General features: G+C 36.1%; 1 protein-coding gene across 1 annotated transcript in view; it reads left to right on the forward strand.

The window, feature by feature from the left end:
- The first annotated feature begins 2,425 nt into the window (after nucleotides 1–2,425).
- Cnbd1 (cyclic nucleotide binding domain containing 1) overlaps nucleotides 2,426–21,842 on the forward strand; it is a 293,203-nt gene continuing 273,786 nt past the window's right edge. Inside the window, exons 1-2 of the mRNA XM_048420690.3 lie at nucleotides 2,426–2,597; nucleotides 20,085–20,157. Coding sequence (XP_048276647.3) covers nucleotides 2,510–2,597; nucleotides 20,085–20,157 — 161 coding nt within the window. The 5' untranslated portion in view covers nucleotides 2,426–2,509. The remainder of the gene's footprint in view (nucleotides 2,598–20,084; nucleotides 20,158–21,842) is intronic.

The raw sequence follows: 21,842 nt of genomic DNA on the forward strand, positions 1-21,842 counted from the left end.
ATGTTCATAGCAGCACTATTTGTAATAGCCAGAACCTGGAAACAGCCTAGGTGCCCCTCAATAGAAGAATGGTTAAAAAAGGTGTGGAACATATACACATTAGAGTTTTACTCAGCGGTAAAAAACAATGACATCTTGAATTTTGCATGCAAATGGATGGAAATAGAAAACGCTTTACTGAGTGAGGTAAGCCAGACCCCAAAAGAGGAATATGGTATGTATTCACTCATAAGTGGATTCTAACCATAATTAAAGGTCTTTGAGCCTATTATTCGTGATCCTAGAGAAGCTAAATAAGAAGGTGAACCTGATGAAAATCATGTAGCTATCCTCCTGGAGATTGGAAATAGACAAGAGTGTCTAACCTCGGGTGCTTGGGGGGGGGGTGGGAGGGTTGTTGGAAGGGGAGAGGATTAGAGAGAAGGGAGTAGGGGAGGAATGGGGAAAGCTCAATGGACTGGGATGGGGGGGAGGGAAGCAGGATGGATATGGGATCAGGGAAGAATATATTTCAACTAAGGGAGTCATTTTAGGGTTTACAGGAGACTTGATTATAAATGGGATCCCAGGTCCAAGGAGAGATCTCCAGATTGTTCTCTGGACAGAGGAGAGGGTGCCTGAACCGGCTTTGGCCCATAACCATACTGATGAATATTTTGCTTATCACCATAGAATCTTCATCTGGCGATGGATGGAGATAGAGACAGAGACCCACATCGGAACACTGGACTTAACTCCCTAGGTCCAAACGAGAAGCAGAAGGAAAGAGAACGTGAGCAAAGAAGGCAAGATCAGAGAGAACCTTCATCCGACGATGGATGGCGATACAGACGGAGACCCACATTGGAGCACCGGACTGAGCCCCCCAAGTTCCAAATGAGGAGCAGAAGGAGGAAGAAAATGAAAAAGGAAATAAGGACTGCGAGGGATGCGATCACCCACTGATACAAGGGGACAGATCTAATGAGAGTTTACTAAGGCCAGTTGAACTGGGACTGAACGAGGAAGTGATCCAACCAGATTCTCTGAATGTGGCCGGATTCTCTGAATGTGGCTGGTATGGAGTCTTTCTGAAAAGCCATTGACAATGGCACTGGGACTTGTTTCCTCTGCATATACTGGATTTTGGGGATCCAGTCTGTCTGGACACTCACCTTCCTGGACCTGGAGGGAGGGGGGAGGAATTTGAACTTCCCACAGGGCAGGAAACCCTGACTGCTCTTAGGGATGGAGAGGGAGGGGGAGAGGGAGTCGGGGGAGTGGGAGGCTGTTGGGAGGAGGGGCGGAAATGGAAACTTTTATAATTTAATAAAATTACTTAAAAAAAGAAAGAAAATGAACAAACAAACAAATAAATAAATAAATAGACAAACAAGTAAATAAATAAATAAATATTTAGTAAAGGGAGACACCTGGTATTGTTCCTGACCTTTACACATTCATGTATAGGTGTAGGTATTTGCATATACATATACACCACACTCACAATACACATAGAATATTAACTAAATAAGTAAATGTTTCAAGAAAGATATAGTTAATGTAAAATTTCTATGATCTTATACGTCTTTCAATATATGTGATTTGTTATGTATGAAATAGAGATAAGGTGAAAGTTTGCTAGATAGCTCAAGCAAGAAAAGGCTCCAACCGATAAGCCTGATAATGTGGGTTTAATCCTTGGGACCCACCCGAGAGAGACAACTCAAATTCTTTATACATATTACCTAGGGTAGATGCCACAGTCATATTTCAGGACCCAAAAGATGATTCACAGAATTTAATTCACTAATACAATTGTATACCCCTCAAGTAACATCTGACCAGCTGTTTTGGAGCTGTCAAGATGCTTTCTCTTCCAGTAGTTGGTCTTATATGACAACTATCAACAATAGTTGATAAGTACCTCCTTATACCTTGATTGTGTAAGTACCTCCTACACTTCTCAACACACACCAGCATCCAAATTAGCTTCGGTCACTGTGATTAAGAGAAAGCAACTGAAATTCATGCCACAAAACCATGCAATTTGGTCACGTGTATGCAGGGGTGATTATGGGTCTTTGATAAATAGGATACTGGTTTACCCTTTGTTATAGACAGAGAGTGGATTAATCCTACTTTTTCTGTTTCTGGGCCTACAAAATGTCTTTTGTTTTGTTATGTCCAAGTGGGAAAGAAAAAAATTCTAAATTATGGAAGACAGAATAAAACTCGACTTAAAACTTAAGAGTACTTTGATTAGATTGTGTCTGCCCTGTGACTTACAGTGTCATTCTTCATTTTCCTTAGCCCTGTAGTTAGTTCACTTTTTCATTCATCCACTGACCTAGACTAGAGTTCTTCCTGATCTAGACCCCATTCTTACATCAGAACTGTGAGCAAGAAGATTCTGTGGACTTGGCCTATCAGAGAGGCCTGGAAGGTTCTGCTTTATGATGTTCAGAAGATAAGGATGGTCCTCTACCAGTCAAGCAGTCTCTGTCTGTTTCCCTCATAAGCTACCAAAATGCCTATGAACTCTCTTCCAACGGCTATTCTGGCTCACATGGTAGCCATTAACAATGTGCCTCCTCCTCCGCTTCGCAACATACCAGGCAAGTGACATGTTTATAAAAGTCCCGTATTTTGTTACTGTGTTCAGTGGTGCTTGCTTCGTTATGAGAAATCGGGATTTGAAAGTCAGTAGAAATAGAGACTTGCTTTTACAGTCTAGTAGTGGAAGAGCATAGTTGTATAGGTCTGGTTTATCTATTTGTGGCTATTTCAATAATTTAGGTCTGGAATACTGTTTGTATTTTTGTTTTTTGTTTTTTTCTAAAATGACGGTTTTGATGAGATTTTAGAAAATCAACAATGTGCCCCTTCTATATAAATATAAAAATACTTTTAAGGAAGAGAGAAAAATGGAATCCATTTGAGATTACAGGAAACTACAGGCATCTGCTTATGGAAAACCTTGTGTTCTCTACACTGAGTTCTGCTGTTCTGAGTACATTTTTCCTAGAGAATTCTCATTTTAAGTTTATAAGGTGAGAAAGGTAATTTCCATTCTTCTGGGTGAAATATATGTCTATTTTACCTTTTGGTTTATCTATGTCATAGAATTTATAAATACAGAATTAAATGTTTTGAAATTTAGGCTTTGAACAGTATTTATTGTATGTAGTCAATGTATGCTCAGGATGTTGTTCTAAGGTAGTTTGTCAGGCTATAGCTACACAACTCTTGGATCTGTTAGACACCAGTGTACTTAATAGTAACAGGCAATAATGTCTGCATTGAAATTACAAACTACCTTAGATAACGTAGGAAATACTTATGACTCAAAGCTCAATGAGGAATTACTTCTAGTATTTTCTTCTGTCTTCCTGTGAGAGTTAACTTCTAGATAAAGTTTAAGATTTCAGTGTCATCATTTCCAGAGAAAAGATATAAAAACAGAGGCTTATAACTTTTGAAGGAGTTTAATATATATATATATATGTGTGTGCATATATATGTGTGTATACATATCAATGCATGTAAAAATATTAAATATATTATACAAAATTCTTACAATTAATTATATAAATTAATAAATATATTTGTTATTTTATATATTTATTCCTAGAGTAAAAGTATTCATAGATGGATTCAATATTTCCTGTGTCTATTTAAGTGGAAGTATTATTCAAGCAATTTTGTCCCTATCAGGTTTTATTTGTGAAAAAATAAATTGCCCTAAGACAAAAAAGTTTTTTAGCAGCCCCGAAAGCATGATAGTTGTGAGTTAAAAGATCAAATTAATTTAGAATCAAATGGGATGAGATGTTGCTGCCCTCTGCAGTCTCTTCCAAGGACACTTGACTTCTGTGAAGTGATTAAAAGATGAGAAATTGGCAGTAATTTAGATCTCAGAGCTGAATGGAGCATAATGGAGAGCAGCAGACAGCGGCACTCCTGAGTTTCTCGGTAGAGGTCCTTAGTGGATGCTCTGCGCCTGGGTCTGCCCTTTAGAGATGTGTCCTGCTTGCTTAATGGCTCAGGCTTTGTGGGAACTCCAGCAAGTCTACAGCTTTCCTTGTCACCGCTGAAACAATAATCTCGTGAAACCCGAGAGTGGCAATCCTTTGTCTGTGGAGTGACTTAACCTGTTTCACATGGGAGCTGTAAAAGCACAATGTACATAAATTGAGATGCTTGGTTAAATACGTACAACACCTAGCCACTATACACACCTTTCTTTGTTTGCTTTGAATTTGGTCAGTAATATTAGACTCAGGGGTGCACATTTGCTTTCTTTTTAAATATGTTCATGTGAATAACATTTACTGAACACTTTCTACAGACAATGTGTAAATACTTTCCATGTTGTGTTGTTTCATTTATTTCTCACAAAAACCTTGTGACGTCTGTAGTAGGCAGAGCAATACCCAGGTTTGATATCCACACCCCGAATTCCAGAAACGTTGAATGTGCTAAGATGCTGACAAAGCAAGGGAGTTGTTATGTCTACAGGTAGACTTAAGGCAGTTAAATCAGCTGCTGCTGATTGGAGAGAACCTCAGACGCCACAGTGCATATTGAAATCACAAAGACTTATCAGAGAAAGGAGACGTAAAAAAGACTTGACTAGCCATTAGCTTTGAAGATGAGGGAAGACATGAGACAGGGAGGTATCTGGACAGTGTCAAGAAGCTAGAAAAGAGTCGTGAGTTCTCTCCTATGGTCTCAGGAGCACCATCATCCTGCTGATAACTTGACGCTAGCTCAATGACATCATTTCAGACTTGTGATTTCCAGAATTTCAACACAACACATCTATGTTTCAAAGCTGTTTCTGGTAATCACTTGTAAGGGAAAGGAAAAAGGAATACAAGCTCTCTCTCATAATCAAAGGTAAAGAGACTTACATATCATACAGCCTGAGTCACAGATGGGAAGGGGTGGGGTCTCCTCAGAATATCCCCCACGTAAATAAAAGAACACTACTCATAAAAACAACAGCAGCATAGCCTTTAGAGCTATCAATTTCATTTTGTCATTTTGTCTGCTAACCTTCTGAGGCAAGAGACTCCACATATCACTGCTCTGGTTGTCGTTGCTTCTGAAATTAGGATTTCCAGACAGTGTACACAGGTCAGGCTCCTGAGTCAGTTTCTGGTTTTGGACTCAGGATTCTTTACAGCTTGGTAACCCCAGGAACGTGATTGATTTTTTTTTTTCAGAAACAGAAGAGTAATTTTCACATTTTACTCTACATGAGAGTTATTTCAAAGACCTTGCAGTAAGAAGAGCTTAGAGTGGTTTTCCCACATGAGCGTAATAATGGATGTTGGGAGGACTCTCACTGACCCACTATTATAATTTGATTTCTTCAAACAACGGAAGGAAGGGAAAGAGTGTTAGTGGAATGTAGAGTCTACCTTCCCCCTTGTCCTTAGAAGTATTATCTAGTGAGCTTTGTTTCATTAATATGATGTTCCTCTACTTTCCTCACATTTTTTAGGTTTATCTCTCTGAAAAAAATTTAAAAATAGATTGTACACTTTAACTATTAGAACGTCCTGGGGGTATTATTGCGTGGCACTGAGCTTTTCCAGGTTGCAAAGCACTTAAAGTTTGAAAGACATTAGCAGGTGTGTATTACTGGTTCTCACTTCTTAGGATATAAAAGAAAAATAAAAGAGTTCAAGAATGCAGACCCTATAGGGAATTCGGAAGTACGGTAGAACTCTTAAGTGAATGGTTTTGTGTGTCCCTTTCCATCTTAGAGTTATTTTTATCGCTGAAAGGCTGGAAATAACATGCTGCCATTTCTAAGACTTGAAGGGCATTTTCTGCATTTGAGAGTTCTCTAGCAGTTAAATATGAACGGGTTTTAAAAACATGTATTTAGAAAAGTGAATGTGGCACCATTTTAATGTCTTAAACTAGTCAAACCTCTGGAGACACTGGTGGAGAGGGGAGCAAGTGCAATAGAGGAGAAAATCATAGAAGTCTATTGTAATACCTAAAGAAACATCAAAAAGATAATTGAATATGAAAGAAGCCAGAATAAGAACAGAAGTTCCAAGAAAATAGAAAAAGAAAAGACATTGAATATTTGTGTGTTTCTCTAAACTTGTAGAAACAGTAAGTATGGATAATTCCAGGAAAAAACTCAGAGAACAAGGCATTGAAAGATTTTAGAAATTATTTTTCAGAGTAAAAGTCACTTTTTGTTGTTAATACCATGGAGAAAAATTGGATGTTTCCTTGGAAAACAAAAGCAAAACAAAAAAGGAAGCAGGGCAATGTGGCACAGGCCTCTAATCTCAGCTCTGTAGAATTATAGGAAAAAGGCAAAATGATTTGTCTGGACTATACTTCAAGGCCTTGTTAAAAAATATTTTTTTAAAATTACAATTCTCACAGCTATCTCAATATATACATACCTTGGTTAGACAAATTTGAGTGGATTTTTTAATATAGAATTTTAATTATTTTTTGAGAATTTTATATTGAAATACTATATTTCTATCCTTCCTTGAACTCCTCATATCGTCTCCCTTTTTCCTAAATTTATGATCTCCTAATGATTAATATTGTTTTACACACACACACACACACACACACACACACATACACACACACACACACACACGAAGACCAAAAGCAATTAAATAACCAAAAAACCCAGTGAATCCATTTAGTGTTGTTCCTTTGTATTTGTGTTTTAGGGTTGAACACTTGGATTGGTTACCCTATCCCAGTGCTCATCCCCTGGGTTGGACACATGAGCTTATGAAGTAAACTATAAAATTTACTATCAAAAAATGAATTAAACTGTAGTTAATAGAGGAGAGTCTACCACCACTAATTTACTAAACTAGCATAACCCCTAAAGCAGCCTATAAACATGAGTTTATGTCCAGACAAGCACAGTTTTCACCTCTCACCATAGAAATTTCTGTTTGGAACAAAGACCACTGTGGAAAATCACAACCAAAATGCAGAGTTTAGAGCCCAGTTCCAACGGACTCATCTGCAAATATTTTTACACCTTAGGTTTAGGGAACAGAAAGGTTGTAAAAACTTGACAATCCAGGAGTTTGCTGTGAGATTGAGTTGATTCCCTGTACATCTTCATGTCGAGGTGGGGCCTTGTGAAATTGCTTCCTCCAGCTTGGCATGTCAATAATGTGTTGTGATTATGCAGGTCATTTTTAGGCACCCATATTGCTGAGATTTCTTCGATAAAACTTCTCTGTCATATATAGAGGATGCTCTCTTGCAGCAGACATCTCTGTCCTATCACTCTTAGAACCTTTAGGTATGCACTTTCTTGATTTTTCACCGAGTCGTGGGTTTATGGGTTGCACTGGAAATATATCATTAGGTATTGGGCACCCAGTGAGCCCTTATTTTCTGCCTTCGATCAGTTGTGGATCTGTAGCAGTCTCCACCTGCTTCTAAGACCAAGAAGATTCTATGATGAGTGAGACCTACTCTTACCTTTGGTATATAGAAGAGTGAGTGGCTTTTATAAATTAAATTCTGTGGATTCAGGTTGAGCACAGTTATGCCTGAACAGGAAGTGGTGAAGTAAATGAAAATCTTCGCAAATCAAATTTGTTTACTATGTGTCAGCCTGGTTCTCCCTGAGGAATGCTACTGTTCTGTCCTCAGTCTACTTCATAAATCAGAATTCCGTTATCAGTACTACTGTAATATCAGCCACTCATCCGGGTAGGTACAGCCTCTGACTGTCACAGAACCAGATACTTAACAGGAACCAGATAGTTATTTGGGGGAATGATGAAAGAAATTTAGTCACATTAATTTCTACTCTGAAGCTAAGGGTTCTGCTGTTCTCCAAATCGTAGGTTACAATTCATTGTCTATAATCTGGTATGTACAGCTTTCATGATGTGGCCAAAAATCTGTAATTGTGTCATATTGTTTACATTTTCAATAATATAAATAATAAAAGGATAATTTCGTTATTATTTATAAGTATAAAATGATTCTATAGTTAAAATGATGATTACCATCCCTTGAATCTATCAATACTGATCTTTGGGAACTGATGATGGTGGGTCAAGCATAAGGAGAATTCTTAGCCTTAATTAGACATTCAAATGCTCATAAGAGTGGTATATGGGTACAGGAGAATGGAGAAGCACTCCAGTACACAGACTCCTTAGACAATGGCTTCTCAAGATGATGAACTTGAACCTATAAGCGAAAATAAATGTTTTCCCCATTCCCAATGTTTGTTTTTGTTTTGTTTGTTTTTGTTTTGGTCAGTGTTTTATCACACCAAGAATTCAAATTTGGGCACAACTATTGAACTGGAGAAGTTGACAATCAGGCATCTCTTGATAGGTATTATCCAATTTTTCTAGATGTTGGTGTTTTCCCAGAAAAATCCACATGCAATGTCTTACATACATGGCTTACCAGCATTCCTGCTCATTCTGTACCCGTCTCTGCAGTGTTAAATGATTCTTTTACTGCTCAGTGGAATTTTAGATGCATACATTTAATTTTTCTCTTTTGCTTTTGCTACCTATGGCTTTTTGGTGTTGCATACAAGAAAATATTTCTCTGACCCTTGCTATTGCAGCATTTTCCCTATCTACCTACCCTAGAATTTTACAATTTCAGGATTTGTAGTTAAATCTTTAATTCATTTGAGCTGATTTTTTTTATGTCATGTGCAAAAGAACCAACATTTTCTCTTTTTTTATTCTTCATATTGATATCCAATTTTTTTTCAGTATCAGTTCTTGAAGAGATTATCTTTTCTGCATTTGTGTTTTCAGGATCATCACTGAAAATTAGCTGAAAATCTGGTTCTATTTTGTTTATAATTTTTTATAAGATTTTTCTTTTGAATGAGCTCTGATCTTTTCTGAAAAGATTGTTTTGATTGTGAAGTCCTTTGCTTTTGTTCTTTATGAGTTTTAAGACTGAATTTCTATACTGGTAAAAAATAACATTGAGATTATTGTGGGGTTTTTCTGAATCTGTAAATAATAAGGGATAGTATGGGCATTTAAAAAGTATTGATGCTTTCATTGAACATGGGCTATCTTTTTCAAGGTATGTGTAGTTTTTTTTTTTTTTAGTTTTGTTTTTTGTTTTTTTGAGACAGGGTTTCTCTGTAGTTTTGGAGACTGTCCTGGAACTAACTCTTGTAGACCAGACTGGCTTCAAACTCACAGAAATCTGCCTGCCTCTGCCTCCTGAGTGCTGGAATTGAAGGCGTGTGCCACCATAGCCCAGCTTCAAGATATGTGCTTTAAGATATTTTGTTTTCTTATACAGCATTGTTTTTACTTGTGATACTTCAACGATATAATTATAAAGAGGAGCATCTTTTTAACATGCATGTATATAATTATAAAGAGGAGCATCTTTTTAACATGCATGTATATAATTTATTCATTTTAGTTGTTGTATTATATTTAATATTTTTGATGTAATGAGAATCAGTCTGATTGTGTATACTTTATTAAACTCTTATCTATTTAAACCCAAGGCTCTGCTCACTGTTCGAATTCATTCATAGTGCTACTAGAGAAATAGTGGAAGACAGGTAGGTGAAGCGAAGGCTAAGGAACCTGTTCAGTGTTCCTTTGTTGTTGTTGTTCTGTTCCTTGGCATTGTTTCTCATTTCCTACCCAAGCAATAAGTATTCAGCAGCCAGAGTTGAATAATTCACCCACTCCTCTCTGCTTCACCAGGGTGAGTGTGGCAGCTGGTTCCTGGGTGTCAATTGATGCTTCTCCTTTGCCTTGTCCATCTGGAACACCTGTCTGACATCTCTCTGCATCTGTTTTTGTTTTTTGTTTCTTGTTTTATGTTTTTGGTGTTGTTGTTTTACATTAAAATAACTGCTGTTTTTCCTATCTCATGATCACTGGATACCGAACCATAAAATGCAAATTTGCTTCTAGGTAATTTTGTTGTTTAAAATCAGACAAACATACCATGCATAATTTAAATCACATTAGTAATTCAAAATTACTATTGACGGAATGAGTTCATTGTGATGTTTTGGTACATACTATTTTTTTTAATCTTCTTTCTTCACTTTTCTTCCCCTGTTCACCTTGGTTAGATTCTTTTTTCCATATTAGCCTTTTGCTTCCTTAGACCCTCTTTTTCTCCCCATCCTTCCCTAAAGACTATTCTTTTTCTTCGCATGTCCCTCTGTAGTTTCCTGAATTTTATACTTACACTCAACTATGCAAAATATACACATTAAAATCTGGAATCCACATTTAAGAGTATAAGGAAAAGTATTCAGTGTTTGTCTTTCTATTTTATTGGTTTATTTTGTTTATCATGAGACTTTCTAGATACATCAACTTTCCTAGAGTCGTAGTAACTTCACAGTTTTTTTATGGATGAATAAAATTCCATTGTGTATATGTAGCTTACATTATCCATTCATCTGTTGATGGACATCTCACTATTGTTAATAATGCATCAATAACATGGACATGCAGTTGCCTTTGTGGTGGGGCTTTGAGTCCTTTGAGAGAAGATTTTCAGGAGTGATTAAATCAGCAGTGTTGTGACTGAGACATAGCACCACCCTGCCAGCCTTGGGAGCTTAAAGAGCTATCCTAGACTTTTAGGAACCCCAATTCAGGCAAAGTAGAGATTTATGATTTGACAATGAAAAAAATTATCAGAATTAGATAGTATAGCTAATTAGAGTGGGAATTATATTAAAGCTATTTTAACATAGCCTTAAGCATGAAGGTTAACAGAAAGTTACTCAGAAGAGTGTATGGTACACCTAAGTGTGGTACAGGACTCTAAGGAGAGCACACAATTGCCTTGGTGTTTGTTGTATATACCATTCTGGAGGCTACATATCAAAAGTTGCTAAGAAACTGTTTTTTTTTTTCCTCTTCCTTTTTCTCGTAAGAGAAGCATGTTAGGTAGCTGCAGAGATGCACCAGCTGAAATTACAATCTGATAATGTGAAGCCAGAAGCCACTAAATTTGCACCAGGGGTTCAATACATATTCTCTCCACATGAGGTTTCTTGTGACACTATAGAAGATAACAGGTCTACAGTGGTGAAGGGGAAAGGACCCAGGCAGGTGTTAATTGTGCAGCAGGTCTTGCTCTACTGATGAAAAGGCTTCTCCTAGATTACTGGGTAGCCGCCTTCTCTCCCTTCTCATGTTCAAATGTCCTCTGCTTTTCTCTCGTGACTCACTCATAGAAGGGATGTATGATTTAGGGTTTTAAGAAATCTACATGCTGATTTTCAGCATGGCTACACCAGTTCATACATCAGGGGAGGTTACAGCTTCCTGTTTTTCCAGATAAACATGCTCACCCAGCAGTTGCTGGTGTTTGCGTTTTGTTTTCTTCCTTTTCTTCTCTATTTCTTTAGGGTTTTAAATTTTATTCTTACTTTAAAAATAGTAAAAATTTGTTCTTTGGTGCATACTTCTAAATAGACAAATGTATAACCACCACTTTATTTTATTACCACCACTGTAATCAAGATATGGAACAATCACATTACTTTCTCAAATACCCACTACCCTCTTCTGTGTCATCAAATATTCTTCCCCCATCCTCAGACTACGTCACTGACTGATTTGGCCTCTATCATTAGAGTTCCACCTGTTTCAGAAAGTCATCTATTTAGGATCTTTTGAATTTGTTTCTTTTACTCAACATAATTCATTTGGGATTCATGGACACGTAATTGAATTTGTAAATAGTTCCTTCCTTTTAATATGCTTTTAGTTGAAATACAATTTTATCAGTTTCTTCCTCCCCCTCCCTTTTAAGTGTCCCTATTGATGAGACTGCTTTTTTGCTTCTTCTATGTAGAATATTCCTTTAAATATTTTATTCACATCTAACTTGGTTGGCATGAATTTGCATAAATCAGTGCTTAAGTTGAAAGTTATTTCTCTATCAATGTTCAGATAGCTTTGCTTAATTTTTGCCTTTTAGTTAATTACTTCTAAGAATTGAAATATATCATTTCATGGGTGCTTGGTTGTTTTTTGTTTTGTTTTGTTTTGTTTTTGTCAGTTTGGCATAAGCCAGGCTCATCTGGGAAGAGATAACTTCAACTTAGAGAAATTATTTCATCAGATTGACTTATAAACAACTTTGTGAGGTATTTTCTTGATAATGGGTGGTACCACTACTGGACTGCTGAGCCTGGGTTATATAAAAAAGTAGGAAGCAGTGGTGGAGCAAGCTAGAAAGCAGCATTACTCCACAGTCTTTGCTTTAGTTTCTGTCTTTTGCTTCCTGTCATGACTTCCCTTCGTGACAGATTTTAATCAGTAAACAGAAATTCAACATATCCTCGCCAAGTTGTTTTCAGTCACGGTGTTTTATTATAGGAATAGAATCTAACTAAGACACCATGATTTCCTGGTTTTTAGTATTACAGATATAAGATTTATTGTTATTCCAATCTTTCTACCTTTGTAGGAAAATTAATATCCTCCCTATACAATGTTTAATATTGCTTTTTGTTTTGTACTTTCAACATCTTGATTACATTATCTCATTGAGAGATTCTTTTCTGACCATGTCCACTTGAAGTTTAAATAGCTCATGTTTGGATTGTCTTTGAATTTCTTTATTTATGTTTCAGGAATTATCTGCTATAATTTCATTAAGTAAATTGTATATACCTCTAGTTTTTATTTCAACATATTATTATACCCCATAAAATCATAGATTTACTTTTTTAAAAACTTATCCCCAGTGTTGTTGGAAGGTTGGGATGTATTCTTTAATCTTTCTTTCCTCTCTCTCTCTCTCTCTCTCTCTCTCTCTCTCTCTCTCTTCTCTCAAATATAAATATACACTATATATATACACATATATATTACATACACCTTATATATCATGTGTGTCTATGGTGTGTGAGAGGGTATGTATATATTTGTGTATGGTTTCTATTTTTATGTTTGTGTGTATTTATGCATGTCTATGTGTGTCTGGTATGTGTATTATGTATGTGTTTGTGTGTATATGGTGTATGTTTTTGTGATATGTGTGTGCATATATTATTTCCTTGCCCTTGGTCACTGAACCTAAATTTTTTTTTGTTTGTTCATGTCTGTTGATGATGCTTTCTTATTTGATTGTTTATAGAATTTCTTTTTCTTATTTTGCTTTCTTTCTGAACAATTACTTCTCATTTCACAATTATTTATCTATTTTCTGACTGTCTAATTCGATAACATTTTTGTGTAGGTCCTGACCTTACTTGTCTCATTTGCTTATTTGAGTTTTCTGTATGGTCACTGGTAGTTCTTTTTGAAAATATGATGGAAATGTTTGTCTGATAGTTCAACTGAATCACTGTCTTTGCCTTCTAGTAATAAATTGTGAGCTTATGGAGTTCTCATAATGGGTTATTATGTCACACTTCTGTGTATCCCTTTGCTGTGTTGTGTTGTATGTTGGCGTCTAGGTATTTTACAGCTTTTATTTTCCCTCTTTACCTCCACTCTGCATTGTTTTATTGCATGTGACTCCTTCTTATGACTTGTCTTCATTTGTTTTGATGTTCTTAGATGATACTTGTTAGGAAATTCAAATGGAGTAACAACTGTAATTATGTGACCACACCATAGCTGGAAACTTGCACTAGAAGACCCTTGTGCACTTTGTTTGAATTTTCAATAAGCCTTGGAAACAATGGCAGTAGGGTGATCTATGTAAAGTGTAGTTTATGGAGTCTCTCTTAGAGCTAATATTTCAATAGTTAAGCAGCAAAATGAAGATAGAATTTTTAAATGAGAATGAGAAAGAAAGTGTTTGAGTTAGAGATATGAGAAGTTGTATAGAAAATCTTAAAGTAGGTTTAGGTAACTGACTGTTTATAAAGAATAAAATGTAAACTTGAAACAACTACATAACAAACTGTAAATGCTAATAAATATATAGCTAGGTTTTTAAAAACCACTGTGGTTGAACTTGCAACCTGTTCCACAAAGGCAGTTGAGGTCATACTGTAACCTGGTCCAACACCCTGGTCATAGCCTCTAGTGGGAATTTACGGCTGCTGTTTTGCTAAGTGGACATAATGCGCATATCAAATCACTTCCTAAGCAATTAAGTTTATATCCACAGCTTAGTTGTACTATCAGCTTTGTTCAGAGAAACTTTTGGCCGTGAGCAGCAGTAATTGTAGGGACTCATAACTGGTCATAATTCTGAGAATAAGGGACTGCTTAGTGAAATTTTCTTCTATGCCACTGACCTCAAATTCTTTTTCCTTTTTATGCCTAAAACTCAAAGAATTGTTATTTTCATGGTATCCTAGTTTCTGTGTTCTATTCACATTCTTGAAGAAACAATTTCTTTGCTGTTTGATCTCAGTCTTTTTATATCTGAATTCTGTTGGACTTTATTCTACAGGATTTGTTTTACTCATATCCCTTGCCCTTGAGTTTTCTCATTGGGTTATTGAGATTTTTAGTTATATTTTCATTATAGCTGAGTTCTTATTAATATTTCCAACTCTTTATTCAATTCTGACTTTAAATTTCAAGTATTCTTTGTCATTTTGCTTCACCATATATTTTTATTTTCTCAGGTACGCATTGTTATTCTCTTGAAGTTCATTGGAGTGTTCATGTCTTTTTATAAAACTCCTTGAATTCTTTGAAAACAATATATATTGTTCATTCCGTGACCTCAGTTCATGTAGGTAAATTTCTCTTAATAACATTCCTACAGGACTAGTGGATTTGGTGATAATCTATCTTGGTCATTCATGTTTTTGTTTTTGCATCTCACTTGTGCAAGTGAGCTTGTTTTCAATGGTTGTATTTCTCATGTAAGAATCTGGCCTGCGTTAGTGCTGGAGCAAGGCCAGGTAAAGCTGGAGCATTAGCTGTTTAATTCCACCATTAAAAATGGCTCCTGAAACACAGACAGGTTGGAGGTAGACTAGTGGGTGAGGAGAATGAAGCAGGCAGAGGTGGAAATAGGTGACAAAGATGGTATTTATTTGACAAAGGTGACTTGTCAACAAAACTGTGCCTCTAGGTGTGGAGATGAAAGGAAGCAGAGAAAGAAATAGGAGGGGAACAAAGCTATTTTCCAGGCAAAGGAGGCTCAGAAACAAAGCTGACTTGCAGACCATTCTGGAGCTAGTTTCAACGAAGGTGGGTGGCTAACAAACATAGTTCAAGGTCCATGGTTTCAAAGCAGGCATGTCGTAATGGTTTATTTAGTTGTATCAAGTGCTATGTTTATTCAATATTATTTGAAAGAAGATTAAGTTCAGAAATTTATGAAACAATAAAAATCAGATAAAAAGATGTAAATAAGTTTCTTATTGACCATTAGCACAAGTAGTCTGAATGAACTCTTAACATATATAGACTTTTCCTAGATTTGGACCACTTATCCAAGTATATAAAAATACTAAGTCATGCTTACAATCCTTTAATTTTCTTCTGTTTAGCTTCTTCTTAATACTCCAGTCTTGTGCTAGAGTTCAACATTTTCTTATTACAATATAAAGGTAACAACAAGTTTGTTGTTAACTTTATGTTAGTATGGCTACCAAACTCATTTCTGTGCACTGGTAATTATAGAAAGGTTCTCCTTACTGTTGGTTTAATTATTAGTGTGCACAGAAGCCCTTTGAAGAGGTCTCAGCCTTCTGTATTTCAAATGACTGTACTTGGACATTTCCATGGGGTCATTGTGACATTTCTTCAACAGCTATACTGTTCTGGGAATTCTTTTTATTGAGAGTTAAAGATTTGATTAAAATTGCTCTTAAGATAAGAAACAAAATTAGTAGTTGTATTTTGTTAGAGATTTTGTTAAATGTGTATATGTTGACTTCTCTATTGGCAAAATAAAAGTATGTTCAGAATGTCAACTTCACCATGATAGCCTTTTCACTGCCTACCTGTCTGGTAGCATCATGCGGTGATTCAAAACAATAAAATTGTTTAATAATTTTTAAATATAAACTATTTTTCTGAAAATTTTTATTTGAGTGTTGGGTAAAAATCCTTTTGAATAATAAAAAATGGAGAGAAAGCAATTAAATATGTGAAGCTTGAGAAATACTGTGTGTGTCTGAGCACTTTTTATTAAGAGAACAATCCATGGATAGTTACTTTACTATATGACATAAAAATGAAAATAAATGAGCTTGAAACAAATATAACATACAACACTAGAATTTTTCCATTTTAATAATATTCACTAGGCTTATACTCAATATGACTATATACAGTTGAATTTTTAATTGCGTAGTGGGTTTCTAATGTAGGATTAATTTATAGTCATGAGCTTCAAAGTCTTTTTCACACATTCTCAGGCTAAAAGCCTTGGTTTTAACCCTGTTCTAAGGTTAAGCCCCTGTTGCTGGGCCAAAGCATTTCATAAGTGAAAAATAAGTCTAAGAAAAAAGAAATGTAAACTTTGAAGCTTTGGAAAGTAAGTTTTATCCCTGTAATAAATTTGATCAGTAGGAAAGATCAACATCTGGTCCTTCCATAGTTGTAATTTCACATTGAAAGTTTAGTCTTTTCATTTTTAAACAATCTGCTTTCAAAGACAACATCTATTACATGGATAAAACTTCATATAAGAACCCTTGTAACACACACCTTTGAGAGCAGAGTTTCAATGATGAAGACATATTTTGATGAATTAAGTTTTCTACAAGCCTGTAAGTGCTGCATAATCCTTGCTGTTTAGCTTATTGGTTTATTCTCCTGTTAGCTTTTTTTTTCAAGAAAGTATTTTTGTAAAACATAAAATAAACAAGTGGAATTTTAATTTCTTTATTCTTTGCTAGCAATTCTTAGTCTTAAAATCTTTATTCTATACTTATTTTGTGGATTGTCCTAACTGAAGGATAATAGATCCTAGTTTTCTGAGTCTGCTTTTCGTGGTCAGAATTTCTCAGATTAAAGCTCTCCCCCAAATCTCTAGGATGTTCTGTTCCTTTCCATACCATTCACTGGAGTTATCACTGAGCCTAAGAATATGAATTAATATGAGGAATATGAATTAATAGGTATTTCATACAGGTCTCTTTCTAAGCCATGTGCTTAAAAGTCTAGTTTATTAGGATCAACATTTTATGTAGATCACACCAGAAATAATAGGTTGTCAAACATTTATGTATATAAAAGCTATAAACTGATTCATTTAAAATGAATATAATTCTATATGACACTAAAACTAAATCATACAGTCTTTTTGTTAGGGTTTTTGTAGTGATGGGAGGGCCAAGGAAGGCTGTGGGTGATGGTGGGGCAGATGGGATTGTAGGAGGGGAGTACAAAACGATGCCTCTGAAGGAAGAAGGAAAAGAAAGAGCAGTCTGAAGGCACAGGCTTTAAAGGGCCTTTATAAAGGTTATGTTTTGCATTTGACTGCTGGCACTGAGTAGTTGAAGGAGGGCTGGGGGAAGCAACTGGTTCTGGGATGTGAGTGGTTCTCTGTTTACCAAATACTTCCTTGGCTGAGGTTTACCTGAGAAATGGGTGGGGAAATACCTAAATCATGTGAATAGTAGTTCCAGATTTTTTAAAGCTATGCTGTTAGGGTAATAATGAGTTTTCTGCCTGAATTCCTTTTATTTTAGTTTCATACTTAGAAAAGAGTATTGTCATGATGTTTAATTTTGAAGTCATCCAGGGTCCATACAAAACCTTATTTTACGTCTCTGGAACTCTGAATTTGAATGGATAAATTTGTACATCCCAAATTCCAATTCTGCATGAATAGAATGTAGAATTTGAATGACTCTTTAAAAGTTTGAAAGAGGGGTTGGAGAGATGGCTCAGAGGTTAAGAGCACTGAGTGCTTTTTCATAGGTCCTGAGTTCAAGTCTCAGCAATCACATGGTGGCTCACAGCTATCTGTAATGAAATCTGGTGCCCTCTTCTGGCCAGCAAGCATACAGACAGAACACTGTATACATAATAAATAAATAAATAAATCTTAAAAAAAACAAGTTTGAAAGAAAACTGTAAAAAAAAGAATATGTATAAATTGGTATTTATTATGTTATGGCATGTCATTATATATTATAATAACATTTCTAATAAAGTTGATTGCACTAGAGTAATCAGAGGGCTTGTGATGTGAATGCCCATCACCATGAAGACATGTATCACATTTCTTACTCCATCTTTCCATCTCATTTGACAGATGTCTCTTTATCATGACCCTGAAGGAGAATCACAGTTAATCTTCTTTGCTATAAGCAGAACTTTTCTTTCTTAGGGATTTCGCTGTGATTTCCTCACATTTGAAATCCTTAAGAAATTGTAAATTGACTCTACATACTGGTATTCCAAGAAATAAACATTCAGTGATGAGTACCTGCATGATCTTGGCTAGGGTCTCCACAAGACTGGCTAAAAATTGTAAGATACAAAAATGGACAGGGCAAGAGAGAAGATGAAAGGAGAAATATCAAGTACCAAGAGAACTTTCCTGTGAACTGTGTCTAAAGTAGCTTTAGTACCAGAATGCAAAGTAGCTTTGGTACCAGATTTTGGAAAGGAATTCTGAAAGTCTTTTTTTCCCTTAGAGAAATTAATAATTTATATCAATTTTACTATTTGCTGCAAGTAGAAATTGCCAGACCAGATTCTAGATTAACAAAAAAATTAAGCTCTGTTTGAAAAAAACCTTGTATCCATCTACTGACTATAAGCTTCCATGTACTTATTAAGTTCTTAAAGAATTTAATTAACATTACTTTATAAAGGGGTATAATGCTTCTTCCAAAATTTGGAAGACCAAAATCCCAGTGCTTCCTTCTGAGTTGTTAGTTAGACATGTGCAGAGACAACCCCACCAAAATTAAAAAAAAAAAATACAGGCTATTGACATTGCCAGTTGTCTCCAGAACTTAATGGTAAGACTCTATTGCTGAAAACATTAAACACTTCTATCACAGGTCATTGTAAAACACAGCTGGTACCACCCTAGAAGGGCTTGCTGGCTAGCTTTAATAGGGACAGAAATTTCATGTAAGCAGTTTGAAGAGAAACATCAATAATCTTCTCTAACTGTGTACTCTGTGAGCTATAATAACCACTGATAAAGGAAGATGTGTTCAGTACAACAGTGGTATGAAGGTCATTGGTATGACCAATGACTTTTCAATTGGAATTAAAGCCTACTTTATTGGAGGAAACTCATGCATGGCATGGTAAGCCTGGCTGTAGAACTGGTCATAGACCCTAGAGGAAAATTGATTGTTACTGTTTTGTTAAATAGACATAGTATCAAAATGTCTTCTAAATACTTATACTAAAAGATTAGAGCTGTTCACACACTTCACAAGAGCAAATTTTCTTTTTTATTTTTCTTTGTTGGTGGACAGTGCTTAATCAGAGACCCTATAACTGGTCAATATGTAACTATGGGATACTTATCCCTAAATGGCACAGTTATATCACACAAAGGCTTGGGATTCATTGCATAAGAGGTGCCAGAAAGATTGGCAGGGCCAGAGGACAAGGAACACTGGTAGAAAATAGTGTTTTATGGACATTACTGGACAACTGCACTCATGAACTCAAAGCAGCTATGGCTGCCTACATAAGGCCTGTACAAAATCAAGTCAAACAACATGGAACAGAGAGAGGTTACCCCTGTCTTGAGAGCTATAAGCAATTGATAGCTTATAGGAGAGAGAAACTCCATTTTTTTCAAGGGTGTGGCCTTTGGTAGTTGCTCATTTCTAGTAAATGGTCTGATATCCATGCTTAAATGTACACTAATTGGACTCCATGGATTATAAAGAAAATATAAGTATATTTGAAGTTCACTGGGGAATGAATGATAGATGGAGGAGATCAGGAGGAGAAAGAGGAAGATGTCAGGAGTAGATATGCCCAAAACACATCTTAAAAGAGAATTATATACTCACCTTCATCCTCATATTGAATTTTGTTTGTTTATTCAAGACTGTGAATACAATATCTTACTTCATAATCACGGAATAGTTTTTAGTATGATGAATGTTTACAATTAAGTTCTATTTACACACTTGCTTAATAAGATAACAGAAAATTACTCAAACTTTAATTGATTTCTTTTTGCAGGCCTGAAACTAAACAAGAACATTAATTATGGCCAGTTGAATGCTTTATGCCACATTAGAGGACTACAGAGCAGGTAAGGTACTCATGAATTTCCTTTTCTGTCAAATAGAAAGTGGTATCTCTGCTTTTTTATGGCTAAAATAAAATAAGAAAATGTGCTAACTCTCACAGGTACCTGATTTACTACATGGATAAATACATTTGAAACCTGTGGGGTTTATTTCTATATATTGAAAAGGTGGACTATATATATACATACATACACACACACACACACACACACACATACATATATTCCTATTTTAAGGAAACCAATTTACTATGGAATAAACATAACTCATTTTAAACTTGGTCCTTTTTAGCATTCAAAAAGCAATCATAAGGAGAAAGGTGTAAGTGGTTGAAATGAAAGCACAAATATTGAGTGAGGCAAGCACTTGAGATGGGCAGAGGGATGTCTGTTTGCAGTGCTCTGGAGAAAGCGAAGTAGAAACTAGTTCTTTTCAGAGCTTATCATTTCATTTTTGTTTTATTTTAAAACAACCTTTCTCATTTTGCATACCAATCCCAGTTCCCTCTTCCTTCCCTTTCCCTGCTCCCCTCTATCTCCCACCCTCTCCACACCCATCTACTCCTTAAAGAGGGTAGCCTTCCCCTGGGGAGTCAACAAAGCCTGGCACATTGTTTTGAGGCAGGACCAAGGCCTTCCCTCCTATATCTAGACTGAGCAAGGTATCCCTCCAAAGAGAATGGTCTTCAAAAAGTCAATTCAAGCACTAGGGATAAATCCTGGTTCCATTGCCAGTGGTCTCACAAACTGCTCCAAGCCACACAACTTTTACCATATTTAACAACCCAAGTTTAGGTCTATGTAGGTTTTCCAGCTGCTAGTTAGAGTCAGTGAGCTCCCTCTAGCTCAGGTAAACTGTTTGTGTGGTTATTTCCAGTATGTTCTTGATCCCTTTCTCATATTATTGCTCCTTCCTCTCTTCGACTGGACTCTGAGAGCTCAGCCCAGTCCAAGCTGTGGATCTCTGCATCTGCTTCCATCAGCTTCTGGATAAATTTTCTTTGATGACAATTAAGGTACTCATCAATCTGATTGTTGATGATTATTGGGGAAGGTCAGTTCAAGTACCCTCTTCACTATTGCTTAGGGTCTTAGCTGGGGTCATCCTTCTGGATTTCTGGGAATTTTCCTAGTACCAGGTTTATTTCTAGCCCCATAACAGCTCCCTCAATCAAGATATCTTTTTTCTTGCTCTCCCTCTCTGTCCTTGTGGTATGAGTGTGCATCCTCTGGGTATATGCCCAAGAATGGTATTGTTAGGTCTTGAGGTGGATTAATTTCCAATCAGAGCTTAGAATTTCTAAGAGGCAAGAAAATTGAAAACAGACCTTTAAAATATGTTTTGCTGCTGTTTTAATTATTGTTCTATTTCTCTGAAAAGACCATGACCAAGACATCTCTTATAAAAAGAAGCATTTAGTTGGGAGTTTGGTTACAGTTTTAGAGGGTTAGACCATTATAGTCATGGGGGAAGCAGACAGGCACGGCACAGAAGCAGTAGTTGGGAGCTTCACAACCTGATCTGCAGGCGGCTGGTCTCTAGAAAGAGATGATGAATGGGCTCCTAAGACCTCAAAGCCTATGCCCAGTGTCACACTTCCTCCAACAAGACCACATCTACTCCAAAATGTCTATCTCCCAATCCTTCCCAAACAGTTCCACTAACTGGGCACCAAGCAGTCAAATGA

This window comes from Myodes glareolus, chromosome 16 (assembly GCF_982192425.1).
Source record: "Myodes glareolus chromosome 16, mMyoGla1.1, whole genome shotgun sequence".
NCBI classification, from domain to species: domain Eukaryota; kingdom Metazoa; phylum Chordata; class Mammalia; order Rodentia; family Cricetidae; genus Myodes; species Myodes glareolus.